At 45.4% G+C, this 16,342-nt stretch overlaps 1 protein-coding gene across 1 annotated transcript in view; it reads left to right on the forward strand.

Moving 5' to 3' along the window:
- The window catches only part of ATP6V0A2 (ATPase, H+ transporting, lysosomal V0 subunit a2), a 56,045-nt gene that overhangs the window by 35,352 nt on the left and 4,351 nt on the right, over positions 1-16,342 (forward strand). The window contains exons 10-19 of the mRNA XM_011988889.1: positions 2,504-2,654; positions 2,920-3,056; positions 3,327-3,514; positions 3,612-3,702; positions 6,368-6,486; positions 7,342-7,552; positions 9,923-10,042; positions 11,071-11,190; positions 13,072-13,189; positions 15,496-15,667. Coding sequence (XP_011844279.1) covers positions 2,504-2,654; positions 2,920-3,056; positions 3,327-3,514; positions 3,612-3,702; positions 6,368-6,486; positions 7,342-7,552; positions 9,923-10,042; positions 11,071-11,190; positions 13,072-13,189; positions 15,496-15,667 — 1,427 coding nt within the window. The remainder of the gene's footprint in view (positions 1-2,503; positions 2,655-2,919; positions 3,057-3,326; positions 3,515-3,611; positions 3,703-6,367; positions 6,487-7,341; positions 7,553-9,922; positions 10,043-11,070; positions 11,191-13,071; positions 13,190-15,495; positions 15,668-16,342) is intronic.

A 16,342-nucleotide genomic window follows, 5' to 3' on the forward strand; every position in this document is an offset into this window, starting at 1 on the left:
AGCCAGATGTGGTGATGCACCTGTAATCTCAGCTACTCTGGAGGGTGGGGTGGGAGGATTGCTTGAGCCTGGGAGGTTGAGGCTGTATTGTGCTCCAGCCTGAGCAACAGAGCCAGACCTTGTCTCAAAACAAAAAACAAAACAAAAAACCAAAAAACAATGATTTTACAGAATGTGTCTCTCTCTCTCTCTCTCTCTCTTTTTTTTGGAGATAGAGTCTGGCTCTTTCACCCAGGCTGGAGTACAGTGGCATGATACTGGCTCACTGCAACCTCTGCCTCCCAGGTTCAAGTGATTCTCATGCAGTGAGAATTCAAGTGATTCTCAGCCTCTCAAGTAGCTGGGTCTGGAGGTCTGCACTGCCATGCCTGGCTAATTTGTATGTGTGAATTTTTAGCAGAGATGGGGTTTCATCATGTTGGACGGGCTGGTCTCGAACTCCTGATCCCAAGTGATCCACCTGCCTTGACCTTCCAAAATGCTGGGATTACAGGCATGAGCCATCGCGCCTGGCCCAGAATGTGTCTCTTAATGTGGTCTTTCTGTATGTTCTTTCAATATATAGTCTTTGGTGGTGGTTTTGTTAATTTCATAAACGTTCTCCTGAATTGTAGTTTCTGGTGTTTGCTCTACTGTCTTGCTTTGGTTTTCTTCTTTTAGGACCTCCTGTCATCTTTCAGTGGAACCTTCTTTGCTTATCTTCAGTATCTGTCACTTTCCCTTGAATCCTTTTTGTCTTTTGTTCCTTCTTTTTGATTTGTAAGATTTCCCCTCTGTGCCTTCTGTTTCTCTTACAGCAGTATGAGGAAGGGTTCTTCACTTTTGTGTTCCTTCTGGTTTTGTCTTATTTCTGAATTTTTTTTTTCTCTTTTTCCTAATTCCTTCTTGAGTTCTGTTACCTCATTCCTGAGTCTTTTAAAATCTGATTCCTGGTGCTTTTTCCTGTCTTGTATTATTTTCTTAATTCTTTTAACTCCTTTTGAATCAGTCAGTTACACTGGTGTTATCTGTCTTGTGGACCTTCTTTCTGGCGTCTTCTCACTGTCTGTGGGGTGGTATTCTACTCCCTGGCTTTCTTCTTCTTATGACCTTATAAGATTGATTGATAATGAAAACACTTTTAAAGTAACATAAAACAGGTTATTGCCAGAATAGCAGATTTTCCAGTCAAAATAAGCCTCTTTTTATTTTATTTTTTTTTTTGTTTTTGAGAAGGAGTCTCACTCTGTCACCCAGGCTGGAGTACAGTGGAGTGATCTCAGCTCACTGCAACCTCTGCCTCCCGGGTTCAAGCAATTCTCGTGCCTCAGCCTCCCAAGTAGCTGGGATTACATGTGCGCACCACCACGCCTGTCTAGTTTTTGTATTTTTAGTAAAGATTAGCCTGACTAACATGGTGAAATCCCGTCTCTACTAAAAATACAAAAAGTAGTCAGATGTGGTGGTGTGCTGCACACATGTAATCCCAGCTACCTGGGAGGCTGAGACACGAGAATCGCTTGAACCTGGGAGGCATAGGTTGCAGTGAGCCAAGATCATGCCACTGCACTCCAACCTTTGTGACAGAGCAAGACTCCTTCTCAAAAAAAAAATAAAATAAAATAAAAAGAGACTTATTTTGACCGGAAAATCTGCTATTCTGGCAATAACTTGTTTTACCTTATTTTAAAAGTATTTTCATTATAAATCAATATAATGCGTTTCAGAAGAATTGTAAACACTGATGGATAAAGTTATATTTATAATTTTGCCATACTAGAATTCATGTGACATTCTGGTTTATTCTTGCCTTTCTCATTTTTTTATTAAGTATATTGCAGTTGCCTCAAACTTCCTCTTTCTTCACCGTTTTTAAGAGATAAAGTACTCAGTGTCAATTTTCTGTCGGTGACTGAGCCAATTCCATACCCATGTGCCCCGCATTCCCCAGCCCCCATTCACTTCTGGCCCATTCAGTCCTGCTCTCGCCCTTCCTTCTTGGAGACCACAGCCCCCAAGTGCCACCCTCCCCAAGCCCCTGCTTCCTCACAGACGGACTTTTCCCCCAGCCCCTCTCGCTGCTCTTGACCCTGTTGAGTGGAGATTAATCCTGTACCAAAGCTACACACAGAGCATTGCGAAAGCAGTAACCCAAGGCTGGGTGCGGTGGCTCACACCTGTAATCCCAGCACACTGGGAGGCCAATGCAGGTGGATCACCTGAGGTTGGGAGTTCGAGACTAACCTGACCAACATGGAGAAACCCCAAAAAATACAAAATTAGCTGGTGTGGTGGTGGGCCCCTGTAATCCAGCTACTCAGGAAGCTGAGGCAGGAGAATCACTTGAACCCAGGAAGCAGAGGTTGCAGTGAGCCAAGATCGTACCATTGCACTCCAGCCTGGGCAACAAGAGTGAAACTCCGTCTCAAAAATAAAAACAAAGCAGTAACCCAGATTTGTTGAATATGGATAGTAATTTTCTTCTTGGATAGTAATTTTTTTCCTTTCCTTGTTTATGTGGAAGAGAGAGAGTGGTGCTACAATCCCCTCATTCATGAACATAATCCCCACGAAAGAAACACCCCCCACTCGAATCCGCACCAACAAGTTCACCGAGGGATTTCAGAACATCGTGGATGCTTATGGAGTAGGAAGCTACAGAGAAGTCAATCCAGGTTGGAAGTCTGATTCGTAAATACCCATATTTCCAATGGCATTGCCGCATTCTTGCTCTAAGAATGGAATAGATATTTGGAAAAAGAGGCTGATCGCTACTTTTTTGCTATCTTATTTAAAACTATAAGGTTTTAAATGTAACCACACAATCCTATCTTGGGAATTCTGGAGAAAGTCCAGATCGTTGTGTATCATTGTGTTTGAATGAACTCAGATTTTCCGTATTTGCTGTGAATCAGAGATCTCTTTTCCTTTTTTCTGCAGCTCTCTTTACCATCATCACCTTCCCGTTTTTATTTGCTGTGATGTTTGGAGACTTCGGACATGGCTTTGTGATGTTTTTATTTGCCCTTTTGTTGGTGTTAAATGAAAATCATCCCAGACTAAATCAGTCACAAGAGGTAAAAATATAAACACTCCAGCTCATATATCTGGTTGGGTGGCATTAGCAGTGACCGAAAGAGACACACCCCTTAGATGTTCGCTGTAGGCTGTGGCTGTACTGGGCAGGTGTGTGGCCTGTCAGCTGTGGCTGACAGGGATGTCTGCGGGGCCAGGCTGTTTTCCGAGAAGCCGCGGGAGGAGTGGTGAGGGTGGTTCCCACACCGACAGCTGTCACATGGACACCCTTCAGTAACCATATTCTGATCCTCCCGCCTTGCCCTTCACAGATCATGAGGATGTTTTTTAATGGCCGGTACATCCTCCTGCTGATGGGGCTGTTCTCGGTGTACACCGGCCTCATCTACAATGACTGTTTCTCAAAGTCAGTCAACCTGTTCGGCTCTGGGTGGAACGTGTCTGCCATGTACACCTCCAGCCACCCCCCCGCAGAACGTAAGAAGATGGTGCTTTGGAAGTAAGTGTCCCATAGCTGGTGATGCTCTGGGTGGGAAGCATGTTTCCTAGACCTTCCTCCTCCCTGGTCAGCCTCCTCACTCTGCTTTTTGTTACAGTGACAGCGTCGTCAGGCACAACAGCATTTTGCAGTTGGATCCAAGCGTTCCTGGAGTGTTCCAAGGCCCTTATCCCCTTGGCATTGATCCTGTGAGTGCACCGCACTCTGTCATTGTCTCTGGGTGCTCTGTGGTGCCACTTAGCTTCGGGCGCCACGAGGTTCTCTAGACTGTTGAGCAGGGTTCACGCTGCACCAAGGGGGAGGTGCGCATTAGCCCCTGTGCATCCCAGTCCCGGACATTGGGTGGGGAGGCCAGGAGCTGGGGTCCCTTGGTTTGGGAAGGTGAGGTCAGAGGAAGTCCTCAGAGAGCCAGGACTGTGTTCTGTCATGTGTCCTACCTATTTTCCTCTGGCGAAAAATGGCACTTCAGTAGCCCCGAAATGTGTACCATTTCCTACATTTCTTCCTTGTATATGTGAACTTTTAAAAACCCTTGATCTGGAAAGAAGTAGTATGGAATGTTAGAGCTGAAAGGAAGCGTAAGGTTATTGTAGAGCTTACTGGGGTAGTTGTTTGGAATGGGAGAAGTGTTAGTAGAAAGAAAAACTCAGGCCTGTATTTCCAGCACTTTGGGAGGCCGAGGCGGGCAGATCACGAGGTCAGGAGATCGAGACCATCCTGGCTAACACGGTGAAACCCTGTCTCTACTAAAAATACAAAAAATTAGCTGGGCGTGGTGGTGGGCGCCTGTAGTCCCAGCTACTTGGGAGGCTGAGGCAGGAGAATGGCGTGAACCTGGGAGGTGGAGCTTGCAGTGAGCTGAGATCTGGCCACTGCACTCCAGCCTGGGCAACAGAGCGAGACTCCGTCTCAAAAAGTAAATAAATAAATAAATAAATAAAATAGAAAATGGAGAAGTAGCCGCAGGGTGCCAGGACCCCCAGCCCCTTCTAGGGCTCAGCGGCAGTGGCTGAGGCATCGGACCTCAGGGCTAGGTGGGGTTTTTCTGGGCTGTCAGGAGTCTTTCTGGAGAATCAAAAGAATGACTCAGAAACCATCTCAAAATTAGTTTGTGGATGTAATTGTGTACAGTCATTGGGCAAAAAAAGTCTAGCATTCCTTAACCTGGGCTCTCCAAGGAGGCAGTATCTCTTAGTGTGTTCTGTTTATTCTTACCTCTGATCATGATTAGTATAATTTCATGTTGTAGCATTAAGTCTTAATGTAACTGAAAACTTGGAAACACAGCTACAACAGTTTCTTTAAGACACAGTATTTTGGAGCCAAATTCAGTGATAACTTGTAGCTTTGTGTTAAGGAAAGAAATGTTTCTGAATAAGGGAACCAAGGAACAAAGTTTGAGTGAGTTTTTTTTTTTTTTTTTAAGAGGCATTGGAGGAAATTGGGGTATGGTTTTGTCTTTCTGTTTTAACTTAATTTTAAACTAGGCATTACATTCATTTAGTTCAAAAGTAAACCAATGTATGTACATTACATATATAAAATGCATACTTTAAAATAATATATAAAAGTATATATAATATAAATATATCAGCGAAGTTGACTGGCCTCCTAGTTCTCAGCCCTGAATACTTCATTCTAAAATCTTATTTTTCCAAGGGCAAAATGAGATAATTCAGGGCTAGGAACTGGGAGACTAGAAGTTTTAAAATTACCTGGGAGTGGTGGTGCGCGCCTGTGGTCCCAGCTTGTCGGAAGGCTGAGGTCGGAAGATTGCTTGAGTCCAGGAGGTCAAGGCTGCAGTGAGCCGTGATTGCTCCACTGTACTGTAGCCCTAGGTGACAGTGAGACCCCTTATCTTAAAAAAAAATAAAAATAAAAAATAAAAAAAAATAAAGGCCGGGCGCAGTGGCTCACACTTGTAATCCCAGCACTTTGGGAGGCCAAGGCAGGAGGATCACCTGAGGTCAGGTGTTTGAGACTAGCCTGGCCAACATGGCAAAACCCTGTCTCTACTAAAAATACAAACATTAGCCAGGCATGCTGGTCCAGCTACTCAGGAGGCTGAGGCAGGAGAATTGCTTGAACCCGGGAGGTGGAGGTTGCAGTGAGCCGAGATTGCGCCACTGCATTCCAGCCTGGGTGACAGAGTGAGACTCCTCAAAAATAAAAAAATTAAAAAAAGATTCTGTTTTAATAGGCCCTGTTTCCCTTTTCCTAACCCACCTGAAGAGCAGGTTGTAGGAATTCATTTTCAGACAGTAAGAGAAGCAGTCAGTGAGTGAGGAGGTTGTGGGGACTCAGACCAGCCAGGGGCACCCTGGGGAGGTCAGCCGTGGCCTGGAGTCCCTCTTGGCACATCTTGGCTTGGCCACTTGCAGCATTTCTGATTTCATTGTATTCACAGCTAAACTTTATGACAAAATAGACATATAGGAGCATGTGTGGCACATGTATATAAACGTGTGATGACACATGTATGTCTCCTGCCCACGTAGAGGGGACATAACCCAGGACCTTGAAAGTGTCCTGACCCTTCCAGTCTCTGAGCTGTGTGTGACTTTCCCTCGCCTTGCCTTTTGTCAAGACTTCCCAGACACATCTCCCTAAGTGCTATGTGGTTCCATCTGGCATCCTTTGGCGTTAACAGTGATAAAATTGTTTTCTAACTGTCTGTGGCCCTGGTTTAAGGAAATCAATGGTTCTCAGATTGAAAGCATCAAAAGAAAAGCCTGAATGTTGTTTCCTTCTTAAACTTAGAGCCACCTTTCGAGTTAAGACAGGGACTTTCTTGAGTGTCACCTGTTGAAGGAAGTTAAAGATTCTGTTTTGTTTTGTTTGGTTTGGTTTTAGATTTGGAACTTGGCCACAAATCGCCTCACTTTTCTAAACTCTTTCAAAATGAAAATGTCTGTGATTTTAGGAATCATTCACATGACTTTTGGAGTCATTCTGGGAATATTTAACCACTTGTAAGTACAGATTTTTTTTTAAGCAATATTTATAAACCAAACTTGGCATTTCTTCAGTTTTGCTTCTTGTTGGTGACTGTATTTATTGGGTAAGGGGCAGCCAATATGATGTTGTATTTACATGATTCTGTTGTGGCTGTTTAGATTTTCTGTGGTTTCAGCAATTCATTCATTCAGCAAATATGTATTTATCGAGCGCATAGTAGTGCCAAGTGCTATTTTAGGCACTCGGGGTTCAGCAGTGAGGAGGGCAGAAAAAATTTATTGCCCCAATGGAGCTTCCATTCAAGTAGGGGAGACATCTGACATGTGCATTCATGTCGATTTCCAGAAGGGATGCTTGTCATATTCCGTTTTCATTTTACAAATAAAAAATCTTTTTGTTTTTACTTTATTAGAGCTAGTATATGAAGAGTAAGAGATGGTGTCATTTTTCTCTAACTAGACCTGTTCATTCTCATCTCTAAACATAATTTGTATAATTTGATGTTGTAGCTTTAAGTCGCTATAACTGGAGTCTTGAAAAACTTTTATAACAATGTAAGATACAGCATTTTGGAGCCAGATTCACTAATATTGTGTAGCCTTACTTTAAGGAAGAAAATGTTTCTGAATTAGGGAACCAAGGAAGAAAATTTGAGTGAGATTTGACCCCCAAAACTGTAGTCATTTTGGCCGACCTAACATTCTCTTCCTCGTAGATGTATCTGGATACTCAGATCTATCTGGAGTCATCATATGAGAAATGATGTTATTCTGAAATTCGCTTTATGTTTAGTTGTAGAGAGTTAAATTTACTCTTTTTAACGTAGGCTGATCTTGTTCATGGGTTGATTGATTCCTTTTCTTTTCTAGGCACTTCAGGAAGAAGTTCAACATTTACCTGGTTTCCATCCCAGAACTTCTCTTCATGCTCTGTATCTTTGGATACCTTATATTTATGATTTTCTACAAGTGGCTGGTTTTTTCAGCAGAAACCTCTAGAGTTGCTCCCAGCATTCTGATTGAATTTATTAACATGTTTTTATTCCCAACCAGTAAAACAAATGGTCTTTACACAGGGCAGGTGAGTCATCTTCCCACTCTCATGAACTTAACGAAAGTATTCCCAATAGCCTTTTATTCTGAGCAGTAGAAGTGTCGGGGTGATCTCCACAGACTCCCAGGAGCCTGGGAAGGCTGCGTCTGTCTCTGCGTGTATCATCACTGGAGGATGCCAGTCCAGCTCGACTGCTGTGTGCAGGCTCTGGTCAGGCAGCATGACCAAACTCGCTGCCATTCAGTAGCCATCAGAATGAGTAGGAAGAGGCCGGGCACAGTGGCTCGTTTCTGTAATCCCAGCACTTTGGGAGGCCAAGGCTGGCGAATTGCTTGAGTCTGTGAGTTCGAGACCAGCCTGGGCAACACAGCAAGACCTCATCTCTACAAAAAATACCAAAATTTGCCAGGCGTGGTGGCTGTACCTGTAGTCCCAGCTACTTGGGAAGCTGAGGCAGGAGGATCCCTTGAGCCCAGGAGGTCGAGGCTGCAGTGAACCATGACTGCTCTGCTTCACTCCAGCCTGGGTGACAGAGCAAGACCTTGTCTCAACTAAAACCAAAAGCAAAACCCCCTGAAACCAACAGAACTGGTGGGAAGAAAATGCATTACCGGAGGGTTTCCCGAGGGCTGCCCAGTCCCCCCATTTAGAAGGGACCACCTGGGTCACAGCACATGGACCCTTTCGAAAAATGAGCTTTCCTCTCACTGTACGTTTGTGTGATGTCACAGTGGGCTCTCAGGGTTCCCTGCTCTGCTTGAGGCCCCACTCTGCCATTTCCTCAGGATGGAACTTGGAGCAGATGACTAACTTCTCTCTGCCTCTGTTTCCTCATCTGTAAAGTGGGACTAAAAATAGGAGCTGGTTCATGGTGTAGCGCACATGTGTCCAAAGTGCGTACGAACGCACTTGCACAAGCCAGCTACTCAGTAAATGTCAGCGTTTGCCATAGTTCTTACCCACCTTACATTGAAGGTCTTTCTGCTGTGAGTGCCACGGCACCTCCTGCCCCTGGATGCTGGCCCAGACACAGCTCACCACGTTGTCCAGTGTCTGTGAAGACATCTGGGAAACCCTCCCAGTCGGTAGTGTCCGAACCTGTGTTCCTCCTGAGCCGTGTTTTGGTTCTTCATCTTGTTAATCTGTGAATGGAGCATTTGGTTTTGTTTTTCACATTCTATTGGGTGCTGGAAAGTTTTAGGTCGGATTTGAAGCTCAACTTACATAACTTTGGCCTCGTTGACGAGATGCGTATTTGCGTTCTCTTTGAACTTTTCAAGTTTCTGCTTTTTTTTTTGTTTCTCTTGTTTATGATTTTTAAGAATTGTATTTTATCATTATTTTGTTGAAGCTTTGTATGATGGCATAGACACCACAGATAAAAGCAAGGGCGTTCAGTGGGCGTAGGCACTGTGCCCTGTGGACAGAAATATCAGTGAAGGGCGGCTCCCTTCATTCAGTACCTGCCGCACACCTGGAAGTGTGCTTTCCTTACCTAGTGTTTCTTAGTTCTCACAACAGCCCCAGGAGGTAGGTGGTGTCGTCCCCTGTTACTGGTGATAACCAGTGGCTCAGGGCAGTCCTGGTCACTCAGCGGTCTGTAGGGCCAGGCTGGTAACCTAGGTCAGCCTGGCTCCAGCCTAGGACTTCTGATGTGGCTCTGCCTGTGGCCGCCACCTCTCGGCTTTTCGAGAGGCTCATCGTGTTGATGTTGTGTAGATAATACAGCCCTGTGCCTGAGTAGCACACAGAGCTCTCAGGACCTGCTTTTGATGAGGGGCAACCATAGAGAGTGATAAGCTTGGACAGCACAGTGTCCCGTCCAGACCCTGGAAAGCCATGCGGACTGCCGTGGCTGTGTAAGCCTGAGTGAGTTTTGCTCTTGATTTAGCTTTAAGTAACTATAAATCTTGGTTTTTCTAAGGAAGTTTTTTTGGTTTTGTTCTGAATTCTCTTCCACGATTTTCTGTGTGTGGAGGTAAATCCACTTGCTTCACACTCAGGAGTCCTCAAACAGTCTTTATAATCATCAAATAACAGGAAAACAGAACCAAAAATATAAAAAATATTCTGCTTGTGCTATGCTTTCTCATTTACAGTGTTTCCAGAAAATGATTAGTTGGAGTTTGACTTTATTTACAATTTTTGTAAAGCTTCCTTGCTGGTCTGAAACAAAATAATACTTTACCACAGGGTCATTAATGTTATGCATCAGTTCTAGAATTCAGCTGTGAGTTTAGGAAAAGAAAACCCACTGGCAAGTGTAGCTGCCTGGCATTTATTTAATGTTCCTCGCGTGGAGACCTTGTTTGATCTTGACTGATTTCATCGTGTGCTACTGACACCGCGAGCGTGCGCTCACGTTGTAATCGAGTTTCTCACCTTCTGCACTGACAGGAGTATGTCCAGAGAGTGCTGCTGGTTGTCACAGCATTGTCTGTCCCGGTCCTCTTCTTGGGAAAGCCACTGTTTTTGTTGTGGCTTCACAATGGGCGTAGTTGCTTCGGGGTGAACCGGGTAAGTGCAGGTTTGGATGCATGCTTGTAAAGTGTGAGCAAAGTCTGCTTTCAGTTATACAAGGATTGGTGTAGAAAACACCCCTGGAGGGTTCCTTGTCTTGATTTAAAAGCCAAAGCTTCCTTTATTTAAAACATTGACGTTGGCTGGGCATGGTAGCTCACACCTGTAATCCCAGCACTTTGGGAGGCCAAAGCGGGCAGATCACTTGAGCCCAGGAGTTCGAGACCAGCCTGGGCAACATGGCAAAACCCTGTCTCTACCAAAAATACAAAAATAAGCCAGTGTGGTGGTGTGCACCTATAGTCCCAGGTACTCAGGAGGCTGAGGTGGGAGATTGCTTGAGCCTGGCAGGCAGAGGTTGCAGTGAGCTGTGATCATGCCACTGCCCTCCAGCCTGGGCAGCAAAGCAAGACTCTTGTCTCAAAATAAATAAGTAAATAAAACATTGATGTTGAAAGAGCCTGCTGTGCCCAGGGCCCTGCTGGCATGAACTACAGGCTTATTAGGAGTTTAACTCAATCCTTCAATGCAGATGGGCATAATTAAAATGCCTTTTTCCATATTCTTCTTAATTTCTTCTTTAAGATTTTCTTTTTTCTTTTTCCTTTTTTTTTTTTGAGACTGGAGTCTTCCTCTGTTGCCCAGACTGGAGTGCAGTGGCACTATCTCAGCTTACTGCAACGTCTGCCTCCTGGGTTCAAGCAGTTCTCTTGCCTCAGCCCTTGAGTAGGGGGACTACAGGCACCCACCACCACGCCCTGCTAATTTTTGTATTTTTAGTAAAAGACGGGGTTTTTCTATGTTGCACAGGCTAGTCTCGAACCCCTGACCTCAGGTTATTCACCTGCCTCGGCCTCCCAAAGTGCTGTGATTACAGGTGTGAGCCACTGCACCTGGCCTAAAGAACTTTTTTATTCTTAAAGAGCTGAATCATTAAGAGAAACAAAGAAACTATAAATAAAGTTTTGTTTTGTCACAACCTTGTGGTTTTACAGGCACTGACTCTGTGCTCTTTTGGTTGTTAGAGTGGTTACACACTTATAAGGAAAGAGAGTGAGGAAGAAGTTTCATTGCTGGGAAACCAAGATGTGGAAGAGGGAAATCACCAGGTGGAAGATGGATGTAGGGAAATGGCGTGTGAAGAGGTAAATCTTTTCAACTGCTATTGATAGATAAGTAACCAAGCTTCCATAGAGATGATCATGTTAAGATAATATTTAATCATCTTAAAAAATGGTTAAGGAAATGGGACTTCCAGCTTCCAGAACTATGAGAAACCAGTTTCCATTGTTGAAGCCAACTAGGCAGTGGTTAGGGTTCGAGTGAAGGTTAGCGCTTTCCAAATGCTGTTTGATGATAGAGTTGGTGGCATTATATGTGAGTTCGGGTCATTTTGTCCTTTTCCTTCTCCAGTGGGATTTCTGCTGTTATATTACCAGTTATGATTGGAGTGACTTAAGGTGCCATGAACATTGCTTTCAGAAGTTTCTTGTGTCAGTCAGAACTTTTTCATAGTTGGAAGAAATAGAGACCCAGTTTTTTCTGACTGCAAAGGGATTTTTACTGGCTCATGGCAGGACAGAGGTAGAGTTGGTTTCAGGATGATTACAGTTTTTGGGTCTCCAATTCCAAGAGGCCTTGGTTGGCTTTTTTTCTTTGTAAGTTTTCTTTATATTGTGAAGTCAGTTGGCCCCACGATGCTAGAACCATAGTCACAAGTTGCCCTGGGCTTATTTTTTCAGTTTTTCCATCAGTGAGCAAAGCGCCCTTACCAGCTTGTTACTCTTAGGAAAAAATCCCCACATACTTGCTGTCCCTGCACCAGTGACTGCCGCTTCAGTCCCCTGCACCAGTGACTGCCGCCTCAGTCCCCTGCACCAGTGACTGCCGCCTCAGTCCCCTGCACCAGTGACTGCTGTCTTAGTCCCCTGGGGCTGCCATAACAAAATACCACAGACTGGGTGGCTTCAATAAGAGACTTCTTCTCACAGCTCCGGAGGCTGGCAGGCCCGGACTCAGATGCTGGCAGGCTGCTTTCCCCGAGGCCTCCCTGCTCGCTTGCTGTGTGTCGGCCCAGGGCCTGTCCTCTGTGCCTGTGCCCCTGCTTTTCCTGCTCTTCCCAGAAGACAGCAGTCACAGTGGGTCAGGGCCCACCTCCTGACCTCACTCAACCTTGATTACCTCCTCAAAGGTTCTGTCTTCAAATACAGTCACATTGCAGTTAGAGCTTCAGCATAAGACTTTTGGGGACATAATTCAGAGCAACTGTGGTTGGGGATATAAGGCTGGACAGGGAAGTAGTAGCTCCCCACAAAGAAGAGAGGTGCAGTCCCGGGCAGACAGAGCAGAGCACGGCCTCTGCTTTCTTTTCTTGGAAACTTTACTTTGACCATTTAGTGAGGACCAAACAAAATTTCATATAATCAGCATTTTGTAATTATTATGTAATTTCATGTTTTAATTCGGGACAATTAATAATTAAGTTCTAGCATCATAGAGAAACAAAAGCAGAGCTGGAAAGCGCATCCGAGTCACCTTGCCTGGTGTTTTGCAGCTTTTTCCTATCAGGGACCCCTTGCATAGTTTTCCCTGGTTGGCTGTACTTAGAATGCCCACATCTAGTGAATCGCCTTCTACTCTTGCGGTTGGTGAATACCTATTTTATCAGTAGAGGTTTCATAATTACTGAGACCTGCCCAGGAATCCCATTTGTATAGCAGCTGTGGCCGTGGCAGTTCCTCTGGTCTAGCCTCTTGGTTTACACATGGGAGTCTGACGCATGGGGTGGGAGTGGGACTGATGAAGGTGGGGATTTGGGGTGGTAAAGTCTGGTCCTGGAGCTGGGTTGTGGCAGAGTGATGGACAGAATGCAAGTCTTGGGTTTCTGTTCCTCACGCTCCAGCGTGTTCTCACCAGCATCCAGCCAGCAGCTCTTTCATTGTAATCCTTGAAGTGGAACCCACTTGGCATGTAGAAGTACACATGTAACATCATGACTCTAACATATGTTGTGTGATCTCTCTCAGTTTAATTTTGGAGAAATATTAATGACCCAAGTAATCCATTCCATTGAGTACTGTCTGGGATGCATCTCCAACACCGCCTCCTACCTGAGGCTCTGGGCGCTCAGCCTGGCTCATGCACGTAAGTTCCTGCTTAGACCTGCAGTTCCCAACGCCCTGTAGTGCCAGCAGACTCAGGGGGCACTGTGGGATATTTTAACTTGGTAACTAATAGTCATAGCACCATCTTTCAGCTGCCATGTGAACTTATACTATTCACTACTTAATACACAGCTCTCTTGGCTATTTCTTTTGGCTGAGGGGTGCTGTGGAAAAATCACAGAGGGGGTCTCTCTGAGGCTGGTCTGGCTTCAGAGGCTGCCCAATTAAAAAAAAAAATCACTGAGACACAAGGGGCTTTGAGAACTGAGATGGCTTGGGAGCCTCTGGTGTAAACACTTGCTGCTGTTGCCATTCCTGTTTCTGTTAGTAGTTATTTTATTCAGTGCTGCCTTACCAGGTGTGAATATCTGTTTATTTCAAGCAAGTCCTGCCACAGCACTCATGGGTAGCTCTGATCACAGGAGTCCTCCCTTTGTACTATTCCAATAATGCACACATGTTAGTTTCCACAGTGTAATTAACACCTGTTCCCCAGCAGCATGGTTCCAATTTCAGTCACCACAGTAACTAGCTGTGTAGGTAGGTGCAGGTGCATTTACCACCCTATGTGCAGCGGGTGTTGTGATGAAGATGCTGATGACCCACCAGTGGTGCTCGGCAATGTTTCAGGACACTGAAGGGTGCAAAGGGTGCAAAGGGTGCAGTGTTGCAAGTGGGTTCAAACTTAGAAAATAATAGGACAGGCCGGGTGCGGTGGCTCACACCTGTAATCTCAGCACTTTGGGAGGCCGAGGCAGGTGGATCACCTGAGATCAGGAGTTTGACACCAGCCTGGCCAGCGTGGCAAAAGCCCATCTCTACTAAAAATACAAAAATTAGCTGGGCATGGTGGTGGGTGCCTGTAGTCCCAGCGACTTGGGAGGCTGAGGCAGGAGAATCGCGTGAACTTAGGAGGCGGACGTTGCAGTGAGCCAAGATCACGTCACTGCCTTCCAGCCTGGGTGACAGAGCGAGACTCTGTCTCAAAAAAAAAAGTTAAAGGGAAAAAAAATAGGACAATTTGGCAAGTATTAGGAAAGATGCTTGCTCTGGATCAGGTCACCCAGCTTGCCAAGTTACGCAACAGGAACCAAGCACTGTTCAAACTACCCTAATAAACTGGTTTTTTGGTTTTTTGGTTTTTTTTTTAAATAACAGACAAAAGACTTTAATACCCAGTGCTTCTAATGTTTTAAAGATATATTTACCATTTTTTCATTTCCCTATAGTTTTTGTTAAAACATTAAAAACTCTTCTATTGGCCGGGTGCGGTGGCTCATGCCTGTAATCCCAGCACTTTGGGAGGCCTCGGCGGGCAGATCACAAGGTCAGGAGATTTTAAGACCATCCTGGCTAACACGGTGAAACCCCGTCTCTACTAAAAATACAAAAAATTAGCTGGGCGTGGTGGTGGGCGCCTGTAGTCCCCGTTACTTGGGAAGCTGAGGCAGGAGAATGGCGTGAACTCGGGAGGCAGAGCTTGCAGTGAGCCGAAATCGCACCACTGTACTCCAGCCTGGGCGACAGAGCAAGACTCTGTCTCAAAAAAAACAAAAAACAAAAAACAACTCTCTCATTGTTGGCCAACAATATAGCCAACAATAAGAGAGTTTTTAATGTTTTAACACAAATTTTAAAGGCCACAGAACAAACCTTTTCCCCCATGGATTAATAGGGATGCTTCGGATGGTTTTGATTGCAAGGTCTCTTTTGTGCTTCTGCAGTACTGTGCAAAGCAAGCACTGCCTGTGCTTGTGGAACCACTGGACAAGAGGGTGTCTTTTTTTTTTTTTTTTTTTAAATTAAAAAACTGCTCATGTTTTTATAAGCATAGCCGAAGGCCTGGAATCGTATGGCTGGAGGGGCCCTGTGGTCGTTTATCTCCATTTTGCAGAGGTGGTGGCAGAAGCCCGCTGAGTGTTGGCGCTTTACTCACGGCCATCCAGTTGGTCCCTCAGTGGCAGAACCAGGTCTGGGAGCCTGTTTCTGGCTGCCTGGTCCAGTGCTGCTTTGGGAGGTCACTAACCCAAACCTAGTCTGCGGCAAGACCTCCCTTTGGGAGATGCCTCTGATGTTTTTGGAGCACCAGGTCTTCCTTAGTGTTTGAGACAGTGTCAGAGCTGACTGGCTTTCCCATGAGAAGCAGTTGGGTCTGTGTTACCTGTGTGTCTATTATTTTATGGGATGATAGTTCAGAGCTGTCAGAGGGAAATAGTCCAGGGAGCTCCCAGGGGGACCCACTGTACGTAAGTGGGCGTGACCTGTGCGGGCTGCACTCCTTTGCAGAGCTGTCTGATGTCCTGTGGGCCATGCTGATGCGCGTGGGCCTCCGCGTGGACACCACCTATGGCGTCTTGCTGCTGCTCCCGGTTATCGCGCTCTTTGCAGTTCTGACCATTTTCATCCTTCTGATCATGGAAGGGCTTTCTGCGTTTCTTCACGCCATACGCCTCCACTGGTGAGTTTGAAACCTAGCCTTGGAACTGTTATTTAAAAAACATACCCGCCCCCCACCCACCGCCCCGCCCCTCCGAATATACACAGCCCTGCAAAATCTAATGCTGAATTTAGGCCTGTTCTTCCCTTCCTACCATTGGGATCTGTGTTCATATCCTCTGAATTAAAATTGTATTTTGGGCCGGGTATGGTGACTCATGTGGGTAATCCTGGCACTTTGGGAGGCCAAGGCAGGTGGATCACCTGAGGTCAGGAGTTCAAGACCAGCCTGGACAACATGATGAAACCCTGTCTCTACTAATAATACAAAAATTAGCTGGGTGTGGTGTCATACGCCTATAATTCTTGGGAGACTGAGGCAGGAGAATCGCTTGAACCCAGCAGGCAGAGGTTGCAGTGAGCCGAGATCACGCCATTGTACTCCAGGCTAGGGGACAAGGGCGAAACTCCGTGTCAAAAAAAAAAAAAAAGTATTTTGTTTCTGAACTATTATCACTGACAAGTAAAAGCAAGTTTAAGTTTGCAGAATACTTATGTGTGTTTCATACTGCTAATTCACTTTGAGTCTGACAGCTTGCTCTATCTTACTGCAAAATAAATCCTTCTTATGTATTTCTTAATGTTCGATGGTATAGGTCAGATTACTGCTCTGTGCCTCCAGTGACCCAGGTGGCAG

Source organism: Mandrillus leucophaeus, unplaced genomic scaffold, assembly GCF_000951045.1.
Source record: "Mandrillus leucophaeus isolate KB7577 unplaced genomic scaffold, Mleu.le_1.0 Scaffold34, whole genome shotgun sequence".
Lineage (NCBI taxonomy): Eukaryota > Metazoa > Chordata > Mammalia > Primates > Cercopithecidae > Mandrillus > Mandrillus leucophaeus.